This window comes from Xenopus laevis, chromosome 5S (genome assembly GCF_017654675.1).
Source record: "Xenopus laevis strain J_2021 chromosome 5S, Xenopus_laevis_v10.1, whole genome shotgun sequence".
NCBI lineage: Eukaryota > Metazoa > Chordata > Amphibia > Anura > Pipidae > Xenopus > Xenopus laevis.
The window spans coordinates 105,137,832-105,162,772 of NC_054380.1; the positions used below are offsets into that span (position 1 = coordinate 105,137,832).

Genomic DNA, 24,941 nt, shown 5'->3' on the forward strand with positions numbered 1-24,941 from the left:
GTATACACTTGGCAAAAAAAGAATGATTTCAAATAACAGAGACAACCAAATACATAAACATAAGTTTTATTAGGGAAATTTCACTTTATTTTTCATACAACAAGTTCAACTATAGCATTGAGAATAAAGAGTAAAAACAAACTACAGCCGAAGACAGAATACATAATTTTTTTTTAAGCAACTACAAGCAAAATGAAAATCTCTGGTTACAAGATAGCAAACCAAGCATGTCTGTCCTTCCAGCAGATGAAGTTCTCTAAGTTTTACATTTAAGTGCAACTTACTTATTTACCAGTGTGATTTGTTAATAGAGTAATGGTCCGATAGTTATGGTATTCGGCTTTGGTTTATAATGTTATACGGTCTGACAAGTGCAATTCACTAAGGAGTTGAATATGGATCATCTGCGTAAGAACAAGTTATTACAGCAATAAAAGAAAATCACCTAAATTCTCCAGCTACAGCACGCTGCTTGCATTGCCTGCTTATGGTTAAAGGACCGTGAAAATAATATTTTCCTTTAAAGTTTCTACGGACTGTCGTTAATTGGTTTGAATAGTATTGTATATACCCTTAATATAGTTTGATTTCTGTGATACGTTAAACATGCAGGATTTTATTTTGACTAATGGACTGTAGAGATTACTTTATTGGTTGAAGTATTGGCTCTGATTTTGTTATGATCATCAGGCAGATTCGGACCAAGTGGGTCTTAATGTCAGTCATGTGATTTTGGAATAATGGTATACTGTATCTAGCCAGCTACAAAATCCTGGCAAACTACAAGCTCTTCACAGAAAGAAACAACAAAAAAAAGAACAAGAGGAAAACAAGCAAAGCATCCTTTTAGGGGGTCATGGAGTGCTAACTCTGTGCCACTTTTGCAAGCAATTTTGTTCAGCCTGTCATTTTATGAGCCTTAGCAAAACTCCTTGTAATTATAGACATTTTTATTCAAAATAAGATCTTATTATAATACATGTATCTCTCTTTTTTGACTATATACAGAAGTGCAAAAAAAGTCAACTTCTCCCTATCTGTTCCGACGTGCTAAATTGCAGCATAATCAACCTTCAAGAGTTTGCACACTCTTATTCTCCTTACGTAAACTTTGAATATTTGGATTATCAACAACAACAACAACAACAAAAAATTCCCTTGATTTATTGATTATGCAGCTTATTTATAACAAGGCCTGATATTCAGGGATTTCCAAAAAAAACAATATTTTAACATTTGAAATGGATACAGTAGAAAATAAATTTTTTTTACTCTAATTTCTAGGCTTTTCTCATAATAACTAATTACAAACAAAATAACTCATCGACGTATTACTCAATTGTCTGCCAGGATCGTTGCCATAGCAACATCTTGATTTCTTACTTGTCAATGATGACATAATATAAGATATCCATACAAAGATCTTTGCTCTTTTAGTGAAATCTAGACAAGAACGACTGATATTCTTACACTGTCATTTTAAATCAGTAAGATATATAAATCATTTCCATAAGAACAATAATACAAATACTTATATGACATGTAAATTCAGGACTGTGTATGGTACGGAGGAAAAAAAAATAAAACTACTTTTTTTGGGGGGTTTTTTTGTTTTTTTTTTGTATTCTGAAAAAGTCATCCGTAAAATCTATTTGAACAAAAAAAAAAAGAATCTATGAACTGAAACAGTATTTAACTTGCAATAGAAATAAAAACATACTAATACATGAATGAAATAAAAACTATATATTTAACAAGAGAAAACAACTACTCAAATATGTAAGTAACTACCATAAAATGTAAAATCTTTTATTCTTTCTTAACGCAAGTGAAATTACATTGGTGTGGGTCTCGACCCATAATGTAATCTAAGGCTTTAATAGATGTACAGTACAATCATTAAAATCAATATCATTCTCATACTAAAAACATCTCTTTAGAGAAAAAACAGAAGTAAACACAGAGGTGAAGACATTTCATGTCCTACACTTCTCCTTACACAGCCTGGGTCTCTGGGCTATCCTGCACCAAGTTGTTTCAACTGATTCTTGGCAGATAGGTTCTTTCCTGATGTACATCTACCATTATCTTTGACGTTACAGTTGAAGGTTTCCTAGGGTTATTAACACCCACCCATTGCTGTTGGCTGATCCTGCAAAACAAAAACTTAAAAATCCTCAGCAGTGGCCAAACATGGTTGTAGGAAAGCTCCTTAAAACCTCCAGATGTTTCCAAAAAACCGTGCCAGAAGAGGAATCTAGGCAGCTTTGATTTTGAAACCCTCACATTAAGCTGATACATTGCAAGCTCCTCCGCCAGCAAAGGGCTATATTTAGCACACACACATTTTAAACACTCTGCAGGTCAACCTTAAAGGGATACCGTCATGGGAAAAAACATTTTTTTCAAAATGAATCAGTTAATAGTGCTGCTCCAGAATTCTGCACTGAAATCCATTTCTCAAAAGAGCAAACAGATTTTTTTATATTCAATTTTGAAATCTGACATGGGGCTAGACGTATTGTCAATTTCCCAGCTGCCCCAGGTCATGTGACTTGTGCTCTGATAAACTTCAATCAATCTTTACTGCTGTACTGCAAGTTAGAGTGATATCATCCCCTCCCTTTTTCCCCCCAGCAGCCAAACAAAAGAACAATGGGAAGGTAACCAGATAGCAGCTCCCTAACATAAGATAACAGCTGCCTGGTAGATCTAAGAACAACACTCAATAGTAAAAACCCATGTCCCACTGAGACACATTCAGTTACATTGAGAAGGAAAGACAGCAGCCTGCCAGAAAGCATTTCTCTCCTAAAGTGCAGGCACAAGTCACATGACATGGGGCAGCTGGGAAATTGACAAAATGTCTAGCCCCATGTCAGATTTCAAAATTGAATATAAAAAAATCTGTTTGGTCTTTTGAGAAATGGATTCAGTGCAAAAGTCTGCTGGAGTAGCACTATTAACTGACGCGTTTCGAAAAAAACATGTTTTCTGGTGACAGGATCCCTTTAATATCTTCAAAAGCAGATGGAGATAACGTCTGGCACACTTTGGGGGACACCAGGCATTTACGTTAGGCCCATCTGAACTTCAGTCTTTATATTATTCTAATATTATCTCTGAATTTCAGTAAAGTGATACTGCATAAATCTTCGAACCCAAACATTTTAATATGCTACAGCAGTTCTAACCACAAAGTGTTATTAGCTGTGAGACACTGCTACATTTAAGGAAAATGGTGACAGCAGCGCTTTAATCTTTGAATGCAAACACAGAACCCTATTTATAAAACATTGAAAAGCAGTAAAATTTGCAGTATTGCCAGTTTTTTCATTCATAAAACTCTTCTATTTCAACAGAAATAATTCAATTCAATACAACATTAACACAACTTGGTCCTTGTTTCTTTCTTTAGCATATTTATAAAGAACGTCTACATCGAGTTGGACCAAAATATCGTCGAAATTTGTTCGCTAGATCAGACCTAGTGAAATATGTTATGGAAAGATACTAGCTCGGGCAAAATGGTCATCAATATTATACTACTCAATGATAATTTGTCAAGTAGATTGAAATGTTATGGGAATAAAGAATTTGATTAACACTTTACTATTTTGACAAGATTTGACTAACTTCAAGCTCAATACTGCTCAAACTTTGCTGGATACCTTTTACATTTCAGACATAAATTTTTCAACTTAGATGGAAACAGGTACACAGGTGTGTTGATATGGTAAACTTACTACTTTACGTTACTTTACTACTTTTGATGCTTTATAATTAGGACTCTTATTGTTCTGAGGGTTTATAGCCAAGAAGGGCCATGACATAAACACTCTCTTGCCTTAAGGAGGCTCATTCAAAATAATAGAACACATGAGGGCAGATTTCTTGAATTGATAGGAATATGTCAGCATTACTGTTATACTAATAATGAAGGAACCCATTTTGTTTTAGCAAAATCAGCCCAAGCCCAGGGATATACATACCGCTGACCAGTTGCCTGACTAATGGCAGCAGCTCTCTTTCCTTATTCCTCTGGTCTGTGAGTGGCTTATGTAAAACCAAATAGATTGTGGTCCTTCATTACTAGTAATACTAACATGATACTACCAGTGATTAGTATCTTTTTAATGGTAAATTCTAAAAACAGGTTTTAGAGGGTATTTGTTCTTAATTATGGGCCAGATTTATCAAAATCTGATCTTTTAATTTTGCAGTTTTGTTTGTATTTGAAAAAACTTTGGAATGCGTGCTTAAATAAGAAAAAAAACCTTATCACTTAAAACAGAAAAGCAACTTGAACAAAGTCAAATCGCGTTCTACCCTTTACTTTGAATGAGTATGCCACATTTCTAATTTGCCTCACAAATGTTAATAAAAAAAACCAGTTTGCTATTTAAAGATACAACTTCCACTTCTACATGAAGCTTTTAGCTGGCAATTTTTTTATTCAAGTTTTCCAGTTTTTTATGCCTAATAAATCTCGAAAAAATAATTTTGGACACGTAATTGAATTCACGATTTTGGCCTCAAATACTCAAATCATGGTAAAACAAACAAGCAAAAAATAAAAATTTGAATGTTGATAAATCTGCCCATAAATGTCAGGTTTAGAAGGAACACTGACAGGATGACTCTATGGGGGGAATTCACAAAAGTAAAAATAAGTAACCCTGAAGTGGCAGTCTACAAATTTGTAAAATGACGTACAAACGGCAAATTCACAAAGGCAGATGTTACTGTCTCTAAGGGGCAAATTTACTTATGGTCAAATATCGAGGGATAATTAACCCTCGATATTCGACTGTCGAAGTTAAATCCTTCGACTTCGAATATTGAAGTGGAAGGATTTACCGCAAATTGTTCGTTCGATTCGAAGGATTTTAATCCATCGATCGAACGATTTTTCTTCGACCCAAAAAAAGATTGCAAAGCCTATGGGGACCTTTCCCATAGGCTAACTATGCCTTCGGTAGGTTTTAGGTGGCGAACTAGGGGGTCGAAGTTTTTTTTTAAGAGACAATACTTCGACTATCGAATGGTCGAATAGTCGAACGATTTTAAGTTTGAATCGATTCGAAGTCGAAGTTGTAGTCGAAGGTTGAAGAAGCCCATTCGATGGTCGAAGTAGCCAAAAAAACATTTGAAATTTAAAGTTTTTTCTATTCTATTCCTTCACTCGAGCTAAGTAAATGGGCCCCTAAATGTCTTTTTAAGTCCGACAAATTTCTAAAATGTCGTATATCTTTACGCCGGACAGACGACATTTTACCAAGCGTTTTCAAAAGACAATTTGACCTACATTTTCATTTTGGAGAGCCTAATGTGTCGGAAAAATTGTCGGCAAATTACGAACAATTCATAAAAACGTCAGGAAAAGTGGCGCTGAAAAAAACACGCCCACTTTTAACGACACTATTTCAAAAGTGTTGTACACGCCGAAAAATTGGTGGGTAACAATTTGTCGCCTGTTACTATGACACTTTCTATGACATTTAAAAGAAATTTTTTCGTTCCCCACACTTTTGTGAATTCTCCCCATATCTACTAATGTCAAGCATTCACAGAGTTTTCATATTAAAAAGGAACCCTAACGTTCACTTTATATGTTGCGACACCAAAGATTTAGCAAATCCTTTTATGTTTTTGGCACCTGAACATTGGTGAAAAGTGGGTGAAATGAAATACGAATGATACTGTATTAAGTGCCATCCACGTTTCTGCTTAGATGAAGTCCACGCCGTACAAAACTCTTCCACAAATTTTGACAACTTTAAATTGTTTCATTATCCAACATTTAAGAGCTAGCAATTTTTGTTTTTCTTATTTAGTGCAATGTATACATAACAGGATTGCATATCTGCTGATGTTACCTCATTTAAAGAGTCTGTGACTTTGGCATTGAAAAAAAAACAATAGTGCCGGTGACTGGTTCATACTAATACAATAATGTGGCTCTTCAAATAATACTGCTAGAGTAATAGATTATGACGATGTACAGTCAATGGCACTTTATGAGAACATTAGTAATAGCATACTTAAAGCCTTTATGTGCTTATAATTATACACAATTGTGGTTTACTTGGCACATTCATCTGTGTCATATATATCTTCCCACCTTTTACAATCTGTAACAATAAAAATACTATCCTTAAAAAACTAATCTGCATGCGTGTTATAAGATATAATAGCAATTTTAAATACAAGGTGCACCCTTTTGTTATTTGTAAACCTTGAAAGAAAGAAAATAAACTTATATTCAAAAAAAAAACAAAAAACAACAACATACTCTTGGTCTACAGACGTACCAATACATTGGAGATTGATGAATACAATAGCCTAACAAATCAAGGTGTAAAATCAAACTGAATGTGATATTGATGGGAAAATGGATGTATGCAAACCTCTGTATTATATAAGACAAGGTATGTTGTATGCTTAGACAAGATATTACTGGAGCACAAATATCAATAAAATGCACAAATTATATATGCAGCAGTGTGCAGTGGGTTCCACGTAATCTTGTCGTCATATAGCATGCAACATGATGATGCGTTGCAGTGGGAATCTTGGCGGTTCTTGTCTTTCTGCATATAATAGCTAATGGCCTTGTCCTGTATTGTTTTTCAAGCACACTGTCCATTTCTCTTTATTGAAATCTAGGAACAGAAGTTGTTTTTAAAATAAAGCAGGTATTAATTGAAGCGGTAATTGCAACTAGAAGTTCTTAACATTAGTCATTTACATTTTTTAAACAGCTTACAGGGTAATTAAATAAAATGTGAAATGTGTTTCCATCTCTAGAAAACCCATAGCAACCAATAGGATGTTTTTACACAACTGACCAGTAAATGCTGCCTGCTGATTAATTGTTATGTTTTATTAGACCAGTAGCAAACATTGCACCTTTTTTTCTTAACTCCCTAAATCAGAAGTTTTCTATTACCTAATTTTTAGAAAGAATCTGGAAATGTCCATATACATGTCCAAAGAGTTTTCTATCCTCTCATTACACTCATTATAGTGCTGGAAGGGAGTTTTGTGGGTGTGATTTGACAGGTTCATGGTCTCTGGGAGGTAAAATCAACCAAAATGCTGCATGTATTGATGTTTGTATACCCATTAAAAAGCTTCCATTGTTTTATTTTGTTTTTTACAAATATCTACACTACAGCTTGCCAACTGGAGGCCCATAGGTCAGCTGTAGAATTTATATTGATAACAAGATACATTTCAGCAATATGATTTGAATGTGGTATATCAGTTAACTGGTCAACAGCACTCTTCCAATAAAATCTTTTGTGACAATTATGGCAAAAGAGGCAAAGCTCCACCCATTGTTGCAAACCAAATGACAACACTGGTTTACTCCAATCAGTACTGCCAGCAAGACTTCTTGCACCCAAAGGGTTAAAAGAGAACTAAACCCTAAAAATGAATATGGTTAAAATGCAAAAATTTACATACTTAACGCATTGCACCAGCCTACAGTTTCAGCATCTCAATAGCAGCAATAATCCAGGACATCAAACCTTTCACAGGGGGTCACCATCTTGGAAAGTGTCTGTGACACTCACATGCTCAGTGGGCTCTGAGCGGCTGTTGAGGAGCTGAGTTTAGGGTTTGTGGCAAATTATCAAGCAGAAAATGAGGTTTGTCTGTAATATAAGCTGATGCTAAAGGAATAATTATCAAATTCTGACGCTAATTGCACTGGTTTCTGAGCTGACATGGTAACTATCTGTATTAAGTACTAATCAGCCTTTCATTGTGACATTTATATTCTATGTGTACTGTATATTGTGATTCAATTTCTAAGCTCAGTAAGTGACAGCAGCACAGAGCATGTGCAGTGAATCAACAAAAAATAAGATGGGGAGCTACTGGGGCATCTTTGGAGACACAGATCTTTATTGCTAAAGGTCTGTGGTTGCCTTGGGCTGGTACAGAAGCCCAAAACATAATGTACAACATTTCTAGCTACTTCTTTGATTAAGCTTGAGTTCTTCTTTAAAGAGCTTTGAAACTCAAATATGTGTACCCATCTTAATGTTGGGGTCGAAGGGTGACTTTTTGTGCATGAAACTAAATATTCAGTGAAAATCATTTTCAAATTTGACTTTTCCTTATTATATTTTGCACCAGATATAATAGCGATGTTTTACTCTAAATACAAAAAATATATCGTAGGAAGAGTCCTTCAGGTTTCCCACTCCATTGGCAGTATTTGGGGTTCTGAACTGGTGAAATAATACTTTGCCATAATATAAACATGCAAGATACAAATTAATAAATACTTAAATAAATAAATAAACACGTGTCTTGAAACACTGAGTTGAGGAGCTAAAACTTACTGTATAGTGATACAATCTCTAGAGTTGTGTGACGTACTTGTGACTACTCAGATGATCTGCAGATATTATGGGTATCTGTAGATAAAACAAGGTTAAAATTATTTGTAAAAGGCTTTCAGCCAACAACAAGCCATTTCAAGAGACAGAATGAATGCATTGATTGAATGTAAAGCAGTAAGTAGTAAATTGTAAATCTAAATGCTTAATTAGCTAATTCATGTTAAGAATTGCTCAACAACTCTAAATAAGCAACAGTGGCTGCACAGAAAGCAATAGATCACCAAATCCATATTATGCAGCAGACTGAAAGGAGGTTCTCTTTTGTTGGCATACACAAAGCTTATGTCCATATCAAGCACAAGGTACTGTCTCAATGTTACAGAGGAAAAGCAAACCAGCTTTCAAATTACTTGAACAGTTTATATAGGGCACTGCCATATAGTGGAGCTTTCCAGATAATGGGTTTCTGGATAATAGATCCAAAGAAATCTGGAGAATAGTTTTTAGGATGAAAACTTTTCAAATAAATGTACATGGGATACATGTTTAAAATCATTCTCATTTGCATAAGCAGTCCCTAGATACAACTCCTGTCCGTAGCTTTTGATGCCATGATGCATGGCCTAGGCCAGAAACTTTAGGACCCATGAGCAGGTTGGAAAGGTGAATCAGATTTTAGCGGTTTATGGGTCTAACTTTGCCCATGACTCTTTTTTATCATGATATCAATGCCCACCTATTCCTCTCCACTAGCCTGCAATCTCCCCACCCGCTGCAGTGAATGTAAAGATGGAGTGGATGGGGCATAGGTAGATAAGGAATGATGGTTAGTGATGGGCGAATTTGGGGCGTTTCGCTTTGGCAAAAAATTGCGAAAAGGCGAAAAATTTGCGAAATGGTGCCAGCATCTCGTTTTTGACGCCAGCATCCGTTATTGAAGCCGGCGTCCATTTTTTGGATGCCGGCGCACATTCGCCGGCAAAAATGCGACAGCGTCCAAAAAACGGATGCCGGCGTCCTTTTTTTTTTGAATTGCCGGAATTCGCCGCAAATCTGCCCCCTTGGCGAATAAATGGTTCATTGGGTCAGATTCTGAACATATTGAAAGATTAAGGGTACATTTCAAGCTTTTGTTGACCCACGCATCACTTATAATTATCTAAGAGACAGCTTTAAAAATGAAAGTTTGGACTGAATGGCTGCAATCAGATTTACATTTGTCCTGTGGGACAGCAATCCAAAAGTTTCAGATCTTTGATTCTCAGACTTCATAATCAATAAGAAAATCCAGTTTGTGAGAGCTCAGCGTAACATATACAGTGCAACCCTTTGCACAATGGGTGATTTTTACATGAGTTAATTGGGAGCTCCTTCCACACGAAAAACATGCATTCAATATTTTCAGTGGGTTTTAAGTTATTTATTTATAACTGCTATTAAGTAAGCAGTATCTGCTTTGTTGTTTGTATTCTCTGCACTCCTGGCTCTGACTCCTAATACAATGCAGAAAAAGAAAACTGGAAGAGAACTGTTTCAAGAATCAAATATGATTTTCAGTTGCAATTACATTTAGAGAGACAGCTTTTGAACCACTGAACATTTTATGAATGTTTTAATTGCTTAGAATTGCATTAACTTTCATTACGCAAAAAAATTGGACGGAGAACCCCGATACATGTCACAATTAAACATGGTTTACAATAGGTCTTTTTACCTTTGTGATTATATGTGCATCTCTTTCTCCTTGCATACTTGATTTAAGTTGCTCTCCCACCCAGCTATATGATTAAAAGCTGAAGAAACAAGTGCCAAGGGGTGCAATCAAATACTTTACAAGCCAAGAAGCAAATGTTCCAAGCACAGGGCCTACATATGCACAGTGTAGCACTCCCAACTATCTTATGCTCTTCTTTCTGCAACTGGTAATATGACATAACATGCTTGTTTGACCTGTTCATATCTGAATGAAAAATACAAATTTGAGTCATCATAAGCCTCTTTGATTGTTGCTTAGATGCCTGCACTAGATTAATAGCAATAGTAAAGTAGCAATGATAGCTTACCTGGAGGATTCCAGTAACTACTGAACCCTACTACCCTAACTACTGAAACCTCAGCATCCTCCAACAGTAACTATACAACTTCTAGGACTTATGAGAAGCAACTGGAATGCCCCAGGATAAAAAAATTGTGGTTTTTTAACTAGTCATCTCTTTGTTGCTGGCTGTTTAAAATTATATCTAGCATTTATGGTTGTTCAGAGACTTTTCAAATAGTGTATATGTATATGCCAACAACAGATATACAATGGTTAATCCAGAAACCCATTTAGAGTTGTTCATAAGAATTAAAGCTGTAAATGAGCAAACCTGGTTGGCTGTTGCAGCGAAGGGGATACTTGTGGCAGATGTTGCTGCTGCAGACACAGTGGCTGGCGCTGCACCGTGCACCATGGGAACTTTCGGAGGCAAATCATATAAGCAAACATATAGTAGAGTGTAGCGGAATGGGTACCATAGCAAGACGTGGCAGAACAATTTTCGCAGCAAAAAGCCACGTGGTGTAACGTCATCACCAGCGAGTGACATGCAATCAGAGTGCAAAAGCAGGATAGCATTCCAGGGAAGAAGAGGAAAAGGGTGGGATGAAAGAGGGGGGGAAAAAAAGGAAAATGTTTGTTACCATCAAAAAAGGTATACAACACAAACAAGCTTTATTTTCTTTATCGTTTTAAAACCAGAAGAAATTAATTTAGCTTTTTAATTGGCTTCTAAGCAGTTCTTGATTGGCATGAAAGTAAGCCACTTAAACAGATATACAGCAATTCAATTCCATAGAATTAATAAGGCTGAGCTATGGTCTTATTTATACATGACAGTCAAAATCCACACAGCTGCCCATATACATACGTTCCAATTACGGTTGCCACCTGGCCGGTATTTTACCCACCTGGGCAGTAAAAATTATGGTTGATCCCAATGTTATCAATAGGGAAAAAAATATAAATATATAAGGCCGTTATTTTTTTCCAGAAAAGGTATCAACCCTAGTTCCAATTAGTGTCACAATGCGACCCAGCAAAGTTAACTGAACGCAACCTTCCCAATTGTCAGAGATTATGCCTATTTCATGGCTACCCTCCCTCCAAGCCTGGACTCCGCTATGGATTTTGACTGTTAGGAATTTTGCTTTTATGATATTCAAGAAACGAAGCGGTCACCTACCAATGTTTGCAGCGGGTGTCATGCACAATATTGAGCCTGCCCATCATGCATTGCAACAAGAAGGTGGATTGAAAAGGAAAGAGAATTAAAACAACCCATCACACATGTTATTGGAAAAGAAAAATAATTGAACAAGAAAGAAAAAAAAATGTTGTTATGGCAACAGTGGCATAAAACAGTGAGCATAGTCAAATCACAGAGGAGCACGGTGGGTGAAGGGGGTTCATCTATAGTGCGGGGACAAACATTACAGCTAATTTAAACATGGCCTTATTAGTTAGTGGACAATCATAAAGGCAGTAGGCAAAAACAGTGGTGTGTGGCAAGGGGCAAAAGGTGCAGATATCATTTTGGTTTTAGAAAGGTTATTTAGCAATCATATTGTATTACTAAGCACAAAGCTGCCGATACCACTACCAACATATCGAAATATAGGCTCAAACATCAGGCATGTCTGAAAGTGTCATGAGAGTCAACCTATATAGTCAGTCACAGTGTATAGAGGGGGAAATATCCTGCCCAACCTGTGTATTACTGCTGAATAGAATGAATGATAACTTGTATGATTTACCTGCATGTCAGTTCTGAATCTGACGTTGAGCTAAGGCAAATATCACTTTTACTTTTTAATGACAGGAATTAGTATAAAGACTAATAGTTTCATTGACCCCATAGTAGGGTTGCCACCTTTTGGCCTGGTTGAATCAGGGCAGGGGTTGGGGGGGGGGCTGGGTCGTGAGGTCACATGTAGGGCTATGATGTGCGATTGGCCGATCGCAGTGTCAATCATAGGGAAAACTAATTTGAAAACCGGGCAGGCAGTTTTGACCAAGGCAGTCCTTCAAAAAACTGGGCTGTCTGGGTCAAAACTGGACAGGTAGCAACCCCACCCCACAGACATGTCATTGCAATGATCAAAATGGCACTTTAGCATGCAGACGAGGCCAACATTTGTTATTTTTTAAAAAGTAGCCTTTTCCACATTGATTTTAGCAATGCACAGTCCTGAATAATCAATGTAGTCAGAGCTGTAGAACTAAACATATCTGAAGATTTACTAAGCCGTTTTATAGGCAACTCACACCAACTAAAATGTGACGGTTATGAAGGAATTGTGAGCAATAATATTAGTGATATCTCTGTGTACCTTTGGGTTCCTTCCCTGTTATTTTAATATAGATATCACATTTTGCAATATTAAGAGGCACATTTATTAATATTCCAATTTCAAATTCATGTGAGTTTTTTTTTAACTTACATGAATTTGATTTTACTTGAAATTGAATATTTAATTGTTCATTATGAAAATTCAACATTTTAAACTCTGGCTAATTTGACCAAAAAATTGAATTAGAATCAAATTAAATCAAACTCAATTCGAGGTTTTTTTCTCTGAAAAGAATTTAAATGTCAGGAAGGCTGAAAACACCTCACTGGACCTCTCCCTTTGACTTAGTATACAGCAATTCGGCAGGTTTTAGGTGGCGAATAGTCAAATTAGAATTCTAAAAATTATCCAAATAGAGTTTGGATAATTGCCTAGTCAAATTTGACTATTTGACATGAATGCAAACAGAGAACTGCCACAAATGTAAATAATGTTCCCTATTTATACACTATAAATGTCTTAACCTACCTTTAACAAGATGTGAAATGTTGAGTTATTATGTGATGTGTCTCTGGTATTTGTATATATGGATGTGCACTATGAATGGCAGTACCTTTGCATTCTTTATGGTTACAAATAAAAAAAAAACGGAATATGTTTGTGTGCATGTGTGTGAGTAATAGGCACTGGCAACCAGGCTACTCATCAGATGCTATTTATGAAACACAGAGAAGCAGAAAATTAGTGGTCTAGCCGTGACGCGTAGCTTCAGTCTGTTCACCAAAGAACTAAACAAACACCATGTCTGGACTTTGAATATGTGTCTTACCTGGTGGGAAAAAGGCTGCCTGCTGCTGTAACTGCATGTTCGCAAGAGCCTGTTGATACTGGAAAAAACCCGTATTAAATACTCCGGTGGCACCATTGGTTTTCTCAAGTGCAGGCCTCTTTGGTAATGGGGGAAGTACAGTCTGATGAATTCCCTTCAATCCAAAGAAGTTTGAGGAAATCATAAAAGTAAAAGAAAAGGATACATAAATAAATCTACTATACATTATGGTTCCAATTACACCATTGGCATTGGAGAGGGCTGCAGCATGTTCCGACAGTTGCAGGCATGTCCAGGGCCATCAGGAAATTTGCTACTAGCGAGAGAAAAAGCAAGCTTACCTACTGCACTAAACTAGAGAGCAGGATAAACATCATTCCCAAGTTTTATACCAGACACTGTGCTGATTGCACTTCCAAATGATTCGTTAGTAAAAGAAGCAAACTGAAACCAATATATACAAGTACTTCAAGTTCTAAAGTACTGATTTTAGGAGCTAAGTTGGCGCAGGTAAAATGAAGAGAGTCAACTTGATTAACCTTTGCAATGCCAGAGGGGGTGCATGGCCCATTACTGAAAAGCCAACTGGCTTGTGGTTCACAAAATAATGAGAAATAAAAAAATATTTAAAAACTGGGGATAGGGAAAAGCTGCACTGCTAGCTCCATGAAGGTCAACAATAACGGCAATGTTAACAGTTGGTTTACAGGACGACTTCAAAAGGAATATTCATGTTGGACTGAACCCAAACTTCCCGAAATCTATCTAGACATGCAAACTTAACCACTGCATGCAATGTTAACATTGACTTACAAATGTTAAAACTACAGATATAAGAGTTGCAGTAAAAGCCATGCCAAAAACACAGATACAAACATTTATATTTTATAATTAGGTGTTCATTGAGAAACTGAAATAATCCCTTATCTGATTGTGGGATGCTGCCCAAAAGAACTAAGGTAGGTGTAATAGTATAGAATGAAATACACATGGGCAGCAGCCCACACTCAGCATGTATGAATAACAAACTTAACTGCAGATTGAAAAGAAAAACAAAACTACACTTGAAAGTTTCTAACTAATTTGTACAATAAAGCTACATGCCAAGCTTAAAGGTGAAAGGACATAGTACCAGGTCAAAGGTTGCCTCGAGGGGTCGCTTCAGTGATTTCACAGCCGACTGAGTCTTAATTAGCAGGCAGCGAGCACATGATGGCAATAGGCCAATGGGGTTCAAGCGCATTAACACAAACAGCAAGCAGAGGTGCATCATGGGGGCAGCAGTGCATATTTTGGTACGTGAGAAAAAAAAAAACAAATAAAAAAAACAAATCACCCGAATGCCATAAACAACAAGTAACAAGACTAAGCATGCACAGTAAAGGCTCTGCATTGTTACTGTGTAATAACTTTAAGAGTACAAAAGTCATAATGACTAAATTTATTAAGGTGACTTTTTCTTTGTTCCTATTATGCTAAAATGCATTTAAAATAGTTTTTTTTTATTTTGTTACCAGTAATGAGCGTATTTGCTCTGTATAAGTGCAAAGGCAGAACCATGAATCTTCACAAAGGCAGCAACTAAAGCAGACAGCTAAAGAACACCAGCACCCAGGGGGTAATAACACATTGCTATAACTGGATGTCAGCAGTCAGTAGATGTTACAGAACTTCCTTGCCTTCCACGTGATACCAGGGCATGCACACCTTTGCACATGATCCTATACCACTACCGAGCTAATCATGTGACTATTTCCCTAGTGTCCAACATCAATTGCTGCATCGCAGTTGTACCTAAAGATTTGGGCACTACATCACTTGCACGCCAAACAGCCAAAATTGTGCCAGGCAGACTTTTAAAATATTTAGCACAACTGTGCACACACTTTGTTATAAATTGCTGGAGGCAGCGAACAAGGGACACCGCACCACTACATGATTCAACACCAGCACTGCTTGTGCAATAGGGTTGCCACCTCTCCTGTTCAGACCCCGACAGTCCAGTTTTTTGAAGGGCTGATTGGGTCAAAACTGCCTACTTGGTTTTCCAAATTAGGAAAACAGGGCAGGATTCCTTGTGATTGACGCGGCGATTGGCCAACCGGCAATCACCACATCATAGCCCCCACCAGGGTTGGACTGGGGGTACCAGGGCCCACTGGGGCTGCAGTTTCAGGGCCCACCTCTGGGCTGGACCACCCCACCCCCGCTGTGATACTAGTCTGCACGCATGCGTAATGCGGCTCGCCGCAACCGGCACGTATACGGGAGGTTGCGGCAGGTGTAAGAGAACCAGTGCAGGGTGCAGATCTGGGCCAGCGGGGCCCAAAAGAGCTGGGAGCACACCGTTTTTTTTCCAGTGTCCTGCCGGCCCAGTCCGACCCTGGCCCCGCCATCACATCCTCCCCCTGCTACTTCATGCCCCCACCTCCCACTACATCATGGCCTCACCTCCCCGCCCAGAATGAGTTAGTAGGTTAGGTGGCAACCCTATTGGGCAATAGGTAATTTGGCAAAATCCACATGCATTTACTGTAAGATCAGATACCCTTTGTCAGGAATCTCCAACCATTTTTTCCTGTGAGCCATATTAAAATGTAAATGCAGTCTATACTAGGCTCTGTTTGGTGGTACACCTGGTTTTTATGCAACCAAAACTTGCCACTAAGCCTGGAATAAATGTCTTATTGCTTGGATCATCTGTGAGATGCACCTAGTTTAATGGGACTGTAGTTCAACACCAACATTAGTGTGTACCAAATAAGCACCCATGCTTCTTTTATAAAGCATATTGCAAAGCCATTTACAGAATATAAGTTCACCTAGCATGGTGTTAGAAAGCTCATTAAGCAAGCACTGGACATCCCATTCACTCACAGATAATGCAAGGAGGCCTTGCCCGTTGTTAGTACTAATTTAGAGATGATTGCATGTAAAACACATTACAGTATACAGCCAAATATTCACAGCTGCTTGATCTGTGTTTTCGTCAGAAATGTAAAATACAGTATATAGGGAATAATGTACCCCTTATTGTAAAATCTAAGAATATTATAGGCCACCAAGAAGTTCCATGACTATATATAGGCATAAGGCTGAACATGAAACTTCTTGGTGAGCGATATATTTAACAACTGGGGATACATTTTTTTTAACAATCCACAAGCTTCTGCCAGTCATGTGACACAAATTTAATAACTAAGCACTTTTTATAACTATCTATTAACACTAATATTATGGCTCTTTTGTATTATATATGGCTACACAATGCAAAATGCTTTCATTGCTGTTCCCACTTCTTAAACTTCAAGGCCAGAAACAGAAGCGCACTAGGTTAGGTTAGGCCTACAAAAACAACACATTTGTCATCAGTGAAATGGGAAGCTGCCATACACTGGTACACTTTATTAAAGACCACATGTAATCTTAATAATGCAGTGCAATCAGACATCTTTCTAGTAAAGCAGATTGGCAAGGACAGGGCTAACTCACCATGGCTGCTGCCTGAGCTGCTGCAGCTTGGTTGACCTGGTATTGGGCAGCCTTGATCTTGGCTTGCAAATGTGCAGGAGGGTGGAAGTATTTGCACTTTTCCCTTGAGCATCTTCCTTTAATAAAATCCATACACACAGTGACTGTGTTGTCATTTGTGTCAATCATTGCACTCTCAGCCGGGTGAGCAAACCGGCATTCATTTTCCCCTCTGTTGCAGTTTCCACGCTGATACTCTCGACATACCTACAGGTACAAAGGCATTACACTTTAGCACATACTGTCTTGCTTAAGTCATTTATTCTACACCAAATATGTATATTGATCAACCGTTGTTCACTTAAAGGGGACCTGCCACCAGAAAAATATTACAAATCCTATTTTAGCATGTTAGTCAAGCAAAATAAACTTTAATTACACAATATAAATTATTTGAATCTTGTTTCTGGGAATTCATAATTATAGCAAGCAGGCAGGAGCCATTTTGTGGACACTGTTATTAAGACAAGTCATCTCAGAATCTTGTTTGTGCACCAGAATGGGGGACCTGATGTTCATCCCCATGCCCTGGTTACACAATCATATGGTAAAGAGAGAGGGGGACTGTGGGGAGTGCAGTAACATCTAGGAAGTGCTGAATGGAAAGTGAAAGTAATTGTCTGCCCCGCCTCTATGCCTAAGGAATAGAGGAGGAGCAGGGAATATTTGATTGACAGCTGTTTTTAAATGAGTTTACAACAGCAATGAACCCTTTAATAAAAAAAAGAATTTGGATTTCATGTTTAAGTTGAAAAGAACTTTTATTATACAGCTTTTATGTCTGGGTGACAGGTCCACTTTAAGCTTTGTTTATCTATATATACTATACCCCAAGCCTGAACTGTCTGAATGATAATAAAGGCCAACTGCATTGGCATACAGAGTATCAAAAAGATCATATTATGCGTTTAAGATTTTTACTATTCGTAGCTGCAATAAATAAAAAATATCTGTGTTTATAATGTTCTGTATTACAAGAGGAATTTTATCTATTCCAAAGTCTACAAAAACCACGTGTTTGCAACCAAAAGCTATTTATATTTTCATAATATGCAGCTTATGGTGCAAGTTTAATTTATATAATAAGTTGTTTTCATTTGGCAATTCAGCATGAGACTACAGCAAGCAATCAAAAACAAAAAAAACTGTTCTCCGACAAACCACAAGGGGGACATCTAAGCTTTCTCCAAATGATTTTTTCTTGCAAGGTTAATTCAGCTTGTAGAAAAGAGACTAAATTTTTTTAAAAAAACTAGACCAAATCGTGTATTACTCCACAAAAGAGAACATTTTTTAGCTGAATTAAAAAAAAAATGTAATGAAAAAGAGATATTTTATATAATTAGCTCCCTATTGACATTATCATTCATTCATAAATGAAAGATGCCAGCCCTCTATTTCCCACCTGTTTACCCCAAAGGACTGAGTTGATAACCAACAATTCAAGGATGAATATTCTTATTTTATTATACCGAGAGAGAAGCTTTATTTTAGTTCTCCCACTTACACAGTTTATTTAGTATCCTTCTGCACGAACACAGATATATGTTTATCTAAAGCTGAGTTCAAGATGACGGAAAAAATACACAAGACAAAATGAAGGTAATCAAAGTTTCAGGAGTTAAGTGTGTAAATTTGCATCTATAATAAACTGCAATCTGTTATAACTTGTTAAAGGTATTCCGTCATGGAAAAACATGTTTTTTTTTTTCAAAATGCATGGCTTGTGCTCTGATAAACTTCAGTCACTCTTTACTGCTCCACTTAAAGTTTGAGTGAACTCACCCCCCTCCCATCCCTCCCCAGCAGCCTAACAATAGAACAATAGGAATGTAACCAGATCCTGACACAAGATAACATCTCTGGTAGATCTGACAATAGCACTCAATAGTAAATCCAAGTCAAACTGCAACTCCTCCAGTTACATTGAGTAGGAGAAACAGTAGCCTGCCTGAAAGCAGTTCCATCATGAAGTACTGGCTCTTTCTGAAAGCACAGGATCAGGCAAAATTACTTGAGATGTCTGCCTACACACCAATATTACAACTAAAAAAATATACTTGTTGGTTCAGGAATAAAATATAATTATATGGTAGAGTGAATTATTTGCAGTATTAATTTAGAAATAAAAACTACACCATAAAAATCATGACAGTATCCCTCAGATATCCTTATGACAAAACATAACTGTTTCTAACACAATGCAAGTAATACAGTATATAGAATTTATAATTGTAATCATAGTGACATACTGACATACATTTTTGCATGAAAGATCCTGGAGACCTCTTACATTACACTGGTAATGAAAATGTACAATATAATTTCATCTATTCTTTTGAAAAGGAAAATTAACCATAATTGATTATCAAAGTCGTTAGAAAATGCCCAAAGAAAATGCCTATTTGTAGGTAATTCCTTGAAGCCTGTAATGTATTCATGGCAATTATTTGTCAAGTAGAACTAGTGCATGACACATTTGGGCAACCTGTTAGACAATGCAAGCAGAGTCTACAGCTACCATTTAAAGCTCACAGCAAAGAAATGGTTGGAGAGAGTAATGTATGAAATATACAGAGACACATCATCCCAATGAATAGTCCTAGGAACAGAGCAAGCCAGGCCACAAGCCGCAACCTAACAGCAAACACAAAAATGTGAGTTTGCTCACCAGCTGTGTGTGCATTAGCAGTGTATTTCTAGGAGTATTATATCTCTTTAAACCCATAATGTAGAACAAAGGCTCTTAAAACTGCCTTCATATCCAATAACAGTGCATATTTTTTAAATATCTGCAGATTTGCAATAAAATATTATAATAAGATAAGGGCTTTTGCTGATGCTTTTCCCCAGATATGTAAAAGACTTTACAAGGTAGCATATTTTTTTTTTTTTTTTTACAATAGAGCTATTCATATTTAGAATTGTAAATTAATAAAGTAAGATTTGAACTGGCTGAAAATACCTGTTCTAGAACCCTAACTCTCACTAACATACAAAAGAAATAGGTTTAATGAGTGCACATTCTAGAACCACTAATAAGACTATTTCAGTTCACTGCATTGCTCATTTTTTTATTAGTTTATTAATCAGTACATAAACACTGGCTTCACTGCATATCTGTAACCCCTCCTCTCATTACCAACCGTTAACCTCATCCTGAAATATTTTTTTTCATTTTCACCTCTATTTACAATAGCGTGCATCACTGCATTTACCATCCCCATAACTGCCATGTACTAACTTCTCACCAGACTGGCCCTTAAAAGTCATACTAAACAAAACAATTTGTATAAAATAGGTCAGTGTGGGGGAGCTTTTGAAAAGTGTTAATTCTTTTGAATTTATTAGTGTTCGGCACGGTTCAGCAGTAACACTGAGTACTAACACCCATTGAAATTGCTCTGGCAAACTGACAGTTTCATGATACTTCCATCTATAGACTAAGGGCAGAGCTGTGCAGGGTTGGAGAATGCATTATTCACCCAGCAGGGAGCAGCATCTGACAAGAGTGGTCAGTGTTCAAACTCCAAATGATCATCTGGCATAAACAAGGCTGTCATTTGTTTTCTTTTAGACTTGGAACATATGTACATGCACACATAGACTGAATCTTAATCAGACACTGCTGAACAGAAATAGTATAACAAATTTATAACAGAGCAGGCAGTAGGCTAGGTCAGTAGCTCACACTGACTGATCAGTAGGAGTTACAAGAAAAAGAAAGTTTTTGTTTGTTATTCTTTGACGGATCTATTATTTAAAAAAAGAAATAAAAAAAAAACATAGAAACAGCAGGCGCCACCTGATAAACATTAGCTGCTATAAATGCCAATAAATTAAATAATTGAGCATAAAAAGGGCTTAAACAAAGTCATGCAAAATACAAAAACAAGAGAGTGCTATGAATTAAGACACCAATATCCTAATTTATCCATCCAAAGCTGGGGGGGCTACATGTGCTTGGCCTATATAATAACTAAATATCATCTTCTTAACCGTCAGAACTCCATGTTTTCCCCTGAAACTGTCTGGCGCCATTGTACCTACTATAACAGGGGTAGTTCCCCTCTGATAAATGTAGCTAAATTACCAACTAATATTACAAGGTACAAACAAACAAGGCAGAAATGTGGGAAGCTTAAAGTTTTTCACTAGCCAGTAATCTGCACACTATCATACACTTCAACAGTATCTGCAGGAATCTGTGGTAAAGTGGTATTTAACAGAGATTGAAATAAACATGAACTGTTTATATTTAACAAGTTAGCAGCTTCCTCAGCCAGCAGTCTTTCTACCTCACATATTCTCTAGCCATAACTAGGCCAAACTACAGATTTTTATAAGAAAATGAACATTGCCATGTCAATGGACCAAAGTAACATATGCTAATAGTATATAGAGTAAAAGGACATTATTATTATTATTATTAATTATATATAGCACCAACATATTCTGCAACTCATAACAAATCATTTGCATCAGTCCCTGTCCCAGTGGAGCTAACATTCTAATGTCTCTATCACATTCACAAACACTCTAGTGTCAAATTTATCAAGAGCCAATAGAAGTGAGATAAGAAAGTGGAGTGCCAAAAGGAAACCCAAACATGGTGGGTACTTAAACATTCTTGTCCTGGGTGGAACTAGCCCTAAGACAAAAAACAATGGTACCAACTGAGCCACCACGGTGCCTTCTTCACATCTGCTAGTTTGGCTCCCAAATGATATGGGCTGGGCAAGAGGGATGCCATGAAAAGAGCTGCAGATCTCTGCAAGTCCTACCTCTGATACAGGGACAGGGTAATTTGTTCGAGAAAATAATGCAATGTCAAAAGCATAAATCTGCCTTTTCTAAAACAAGACCATTTAATTTGAATAATATACTATATATGTATATATGTCTATTTGAATTATATATATATATATATATATATATATATATATATATATATATATATATATATATATATATATATATATATATATATATATATATATATAGAACGGTAAAGAAGCTCGCACTCACAGGACTTATCAAGATCAAAAATGGTGTTTATTTAGTAAAAAACAACAGTTGTTTTTTACTAAATAAACACCATTTTTGATCTTGATAAGTCCTGTGAGTGCGAGCTTCTTTACCGTTCTACCTAACCTTTGGGCTTTTTGCACCCAGGCAGCTATAACTATTTGACGTGTTGTGCCGGCTTTCAAACTACCATATATATATATATATATATATATATATATATATATATATATATATATATATATATACAGTATATATAAATGTTCAGAAAGTACCTGCACGCAATCCCTTCTGATTCGTGCTGGGTGCTGGGTCAAGTTTATGACATACAATCTTCAAAATGGATTCGCACTCCAAATAGTTCAATCAAAGTGAATTTTATTGAATCATCACTCACATGTCCAACGTTTCGGCCCACATCCTTGATAAAGGCCCTAATGTGGGCCGAAACGTTGGACACGCGAGTGATAATTCAATAAAATTCACTTTGATTGAACTATTTGGAGTGCGAATCCATTCATATAAAATAAATATATAACAATAAAACCATAAAACATATTTGTAGAAATCTTGCCATAGTGCTACGTAGCAAAGATGAGATGCAGGACATGTGCAGATGAAGAAAATGAAAAAGGAGAAAAGGGGTCTTATAGAGATGGTCATGTAGAAAGCTAAAAGTGCCTGCATATATCGTTGATTTATGGACTTCAGAAAGAAAAGAGTAGGGTGAAAAGATTAGCGATATAACAAGAAAAGTTATCAACAAAATAAAGTACTGTAAGAGGAGCCAGCACACCAACTGTGATTGCAATTCATTGTAAGCCTCTTCTGTGTATCAGATAGAAATATTATGGCCTACTTGCCAAGGTGGAAAACACTCGCCTTTCTCTTCTGGGACCGGGGATCAAATCCAGCTTGATGTCCTAAGTGAAATGAGTTTGCTGGTCTCAGTTCGGTTCCCAGAGGGCAGGCGTCCACATCACAAAACCACCACATATAATTTGGAACAATTGGCAGTCTCTGCTCAGGAGAGGCCCAGGATTGAGCTGGCATGGAGACTGAACTACCTCTCACCCATAAAGAGGGTGCTCCCTCCACATCGGGGCTGAGGTCATTGGTTGGGCAACGCGGGGAAGCTCGCACTGCAGCTGCCTGATTGTAGCTGGCCTGTGGATAAAAAGAGGACTTCAGTTTCCATTCCAGCCAGTCCCTTAACCATCAGCAAAATAAATTTGTGTATATCTGTGCTCAATACCTGTCCTGCATTCAGCAGTTCAGTTCTCTGAGATACAAGGAAGATGACAGACAAAACAAAAAGAACAGTGGTGTAAATCTAGTAAACGCAATATATTAGCAAAATGCCATTAGACAGAAGGAGATTTATCTGAGAACCTGCATCTTCCGAATGCAATTCAGATAAAAATAATATGGACTATGAAAATGTCTATCTTCCCTTGTATATATTTATTTAGTGCTAATATTTCATCTACTTTTCTGTCTTCATCTATCTGTCTTTCAATCTTCTTTTCTTTTTACCATCCATCGCTCTGTGTGCAGAAATTTGATGGCTCAATGATATTTGTTTTCTTCATGTAAAAGCCATTTATTTTTCCTGTCTGTGTCTGTTAATACTAGCCAACATATGGTAGATGTACAGTAATTGTTTGCCCTGCCACTACTATGATTGTATTATACGAAAAGTGCATCATCACATAAAATATATATATATATATATATATATATATATACAAAACTAAAGTCACCTTGAATATGCAATAGTCCATTTGTATTGAAAAGATTAAAAGCAGCATGCAAAGATACATGAAACATGATCATGTTTGCAGACCACTAACAATCCTTTTACTTTGGACTTCATGTTTGTATATTCATGGTGTGCTGTTGACTTTTTCTGTGTGGTTCCCCCTTGGTGAGGGGTGCGTGTATATGTTTGTATATATACAGGTATAGAACTTGTTATCCAGAATGCTTGGGACCTGGGGCTTTCCGGATAACGGATCTTTCTGTAATTTGGATCTTCATACCATACTAGAAAATCATATATATTAAAAAACATTAAATAAACACAATAGGCTGGTTTTGCTTCCAATAAAGATTACGTTTATCTTAGTTTGGATCAAGTACAAGGTACTGTTTTATTATTTCAGAGGAAAAGAAAATAATTTTTAAAAATTTGTATTATTTGGATAAAATGGAGTCTAGGGGATACAGCCTTCCCATAATTCAGCACTTTCTGGATAACAGGTTTCTGGATAACAGATCCCATACCTGTATATGCAGTATAAGTGTGTGTGTGTATTCTGTATTGCATTTTCTGATCAGTCTGTTCCGACTTCAAGTTGTTTTTATATAGGCTTTGAAGAAAGGAAAGTCTATTCAGGTAAGTACACAACAGAATAGAAATAAAAGTTAATATGAATTTGCAGAAGTAAGTAAATCATACAAAGCATGCAAATGTTGATTCATTGGTTTAGAATTAAGGTGAAACAAAAAAAGAGTAATAAAAAAAACAACACAACTACAGTATAGTCAAATCAAGAGCTTTAGAAGACTAACAAAAGCCTGGAAGAAGAAGTGGCTTAGATGTAGAGGATAATAATGAACAGGTCATAGCGGAAGCCCACAAAATATGTTACATTGCATGTGCACATATCTATGTGAAAAGTGAACAAAGATAAAGAACACTGATCATTCATACCAGCTTTTAAATGGAATGTAAATCCGCTTTGGTGGGTCAGTTTGCAGTATGGAATAACTGTCTAGAAAATTCCAATGTAATTCCTAATGATAAATGCTGTGTTTACAGACCTCTTATGCAACCAGAGTTGGAAATGAAAACAATA

General features: G+C 36.7%; 1 protein-coding gene across 18 annotated transcripts in view; it reads right to left on the bottom strand.

Moving 5' to 3' along the window:
- Positions 1-5,919: 5,919 nt before the first annotated feature.
- Positions 5,920-24,941, bottom strand: part of LOC108718127 (muscleblind-like protein 1) — a 128,170-nt gene continuing 109,148 nt past the window's right edge. For 4 of the 18 annotated variants that reach the window (XM_041564933.1, XM_018265754.2, XM_018265755.2 and 1 more), the window contains 8 exons: positions 22,963-23,247; positions 17,014-17,259; positions 14,654-14,707; positions 13,522-13,675; positions 11,585-11,620; positions 10,730-10,818; positions 8,361-8,435; positions 5,920-6,665 (listed from right to left, as the gene is read on the bottom strand). In XM_041564933.1, the coding sequence (XP_041420867.1) occupies positions 8,379-8,435; positions 10,730-10,818; positions 11,585-11,620; positions 13,522-13,675; positions 14,654-14,707; positions 17,014-17,259; positions 22,963-23,247 (921 nt within the window). In that variant the 3' untranslated portion in view covers positions 5,920-6,665; positions 8,361-8,378. The remainder of the gene's footprint in view (positions 6,666-8,360; positions 8,436-10,729; positions 10,819-11,584; positions 11,621-13,521; positions 13,676-14,653; positions 14,708-17,013; positions 17,260-22,962; positions 23,248-24,941) is intronic. The other 14 variants (XM_041564930.1, XM_041564927.1, XM_041564934.1 and 11 more) reach the window with 14 other exon arrangements.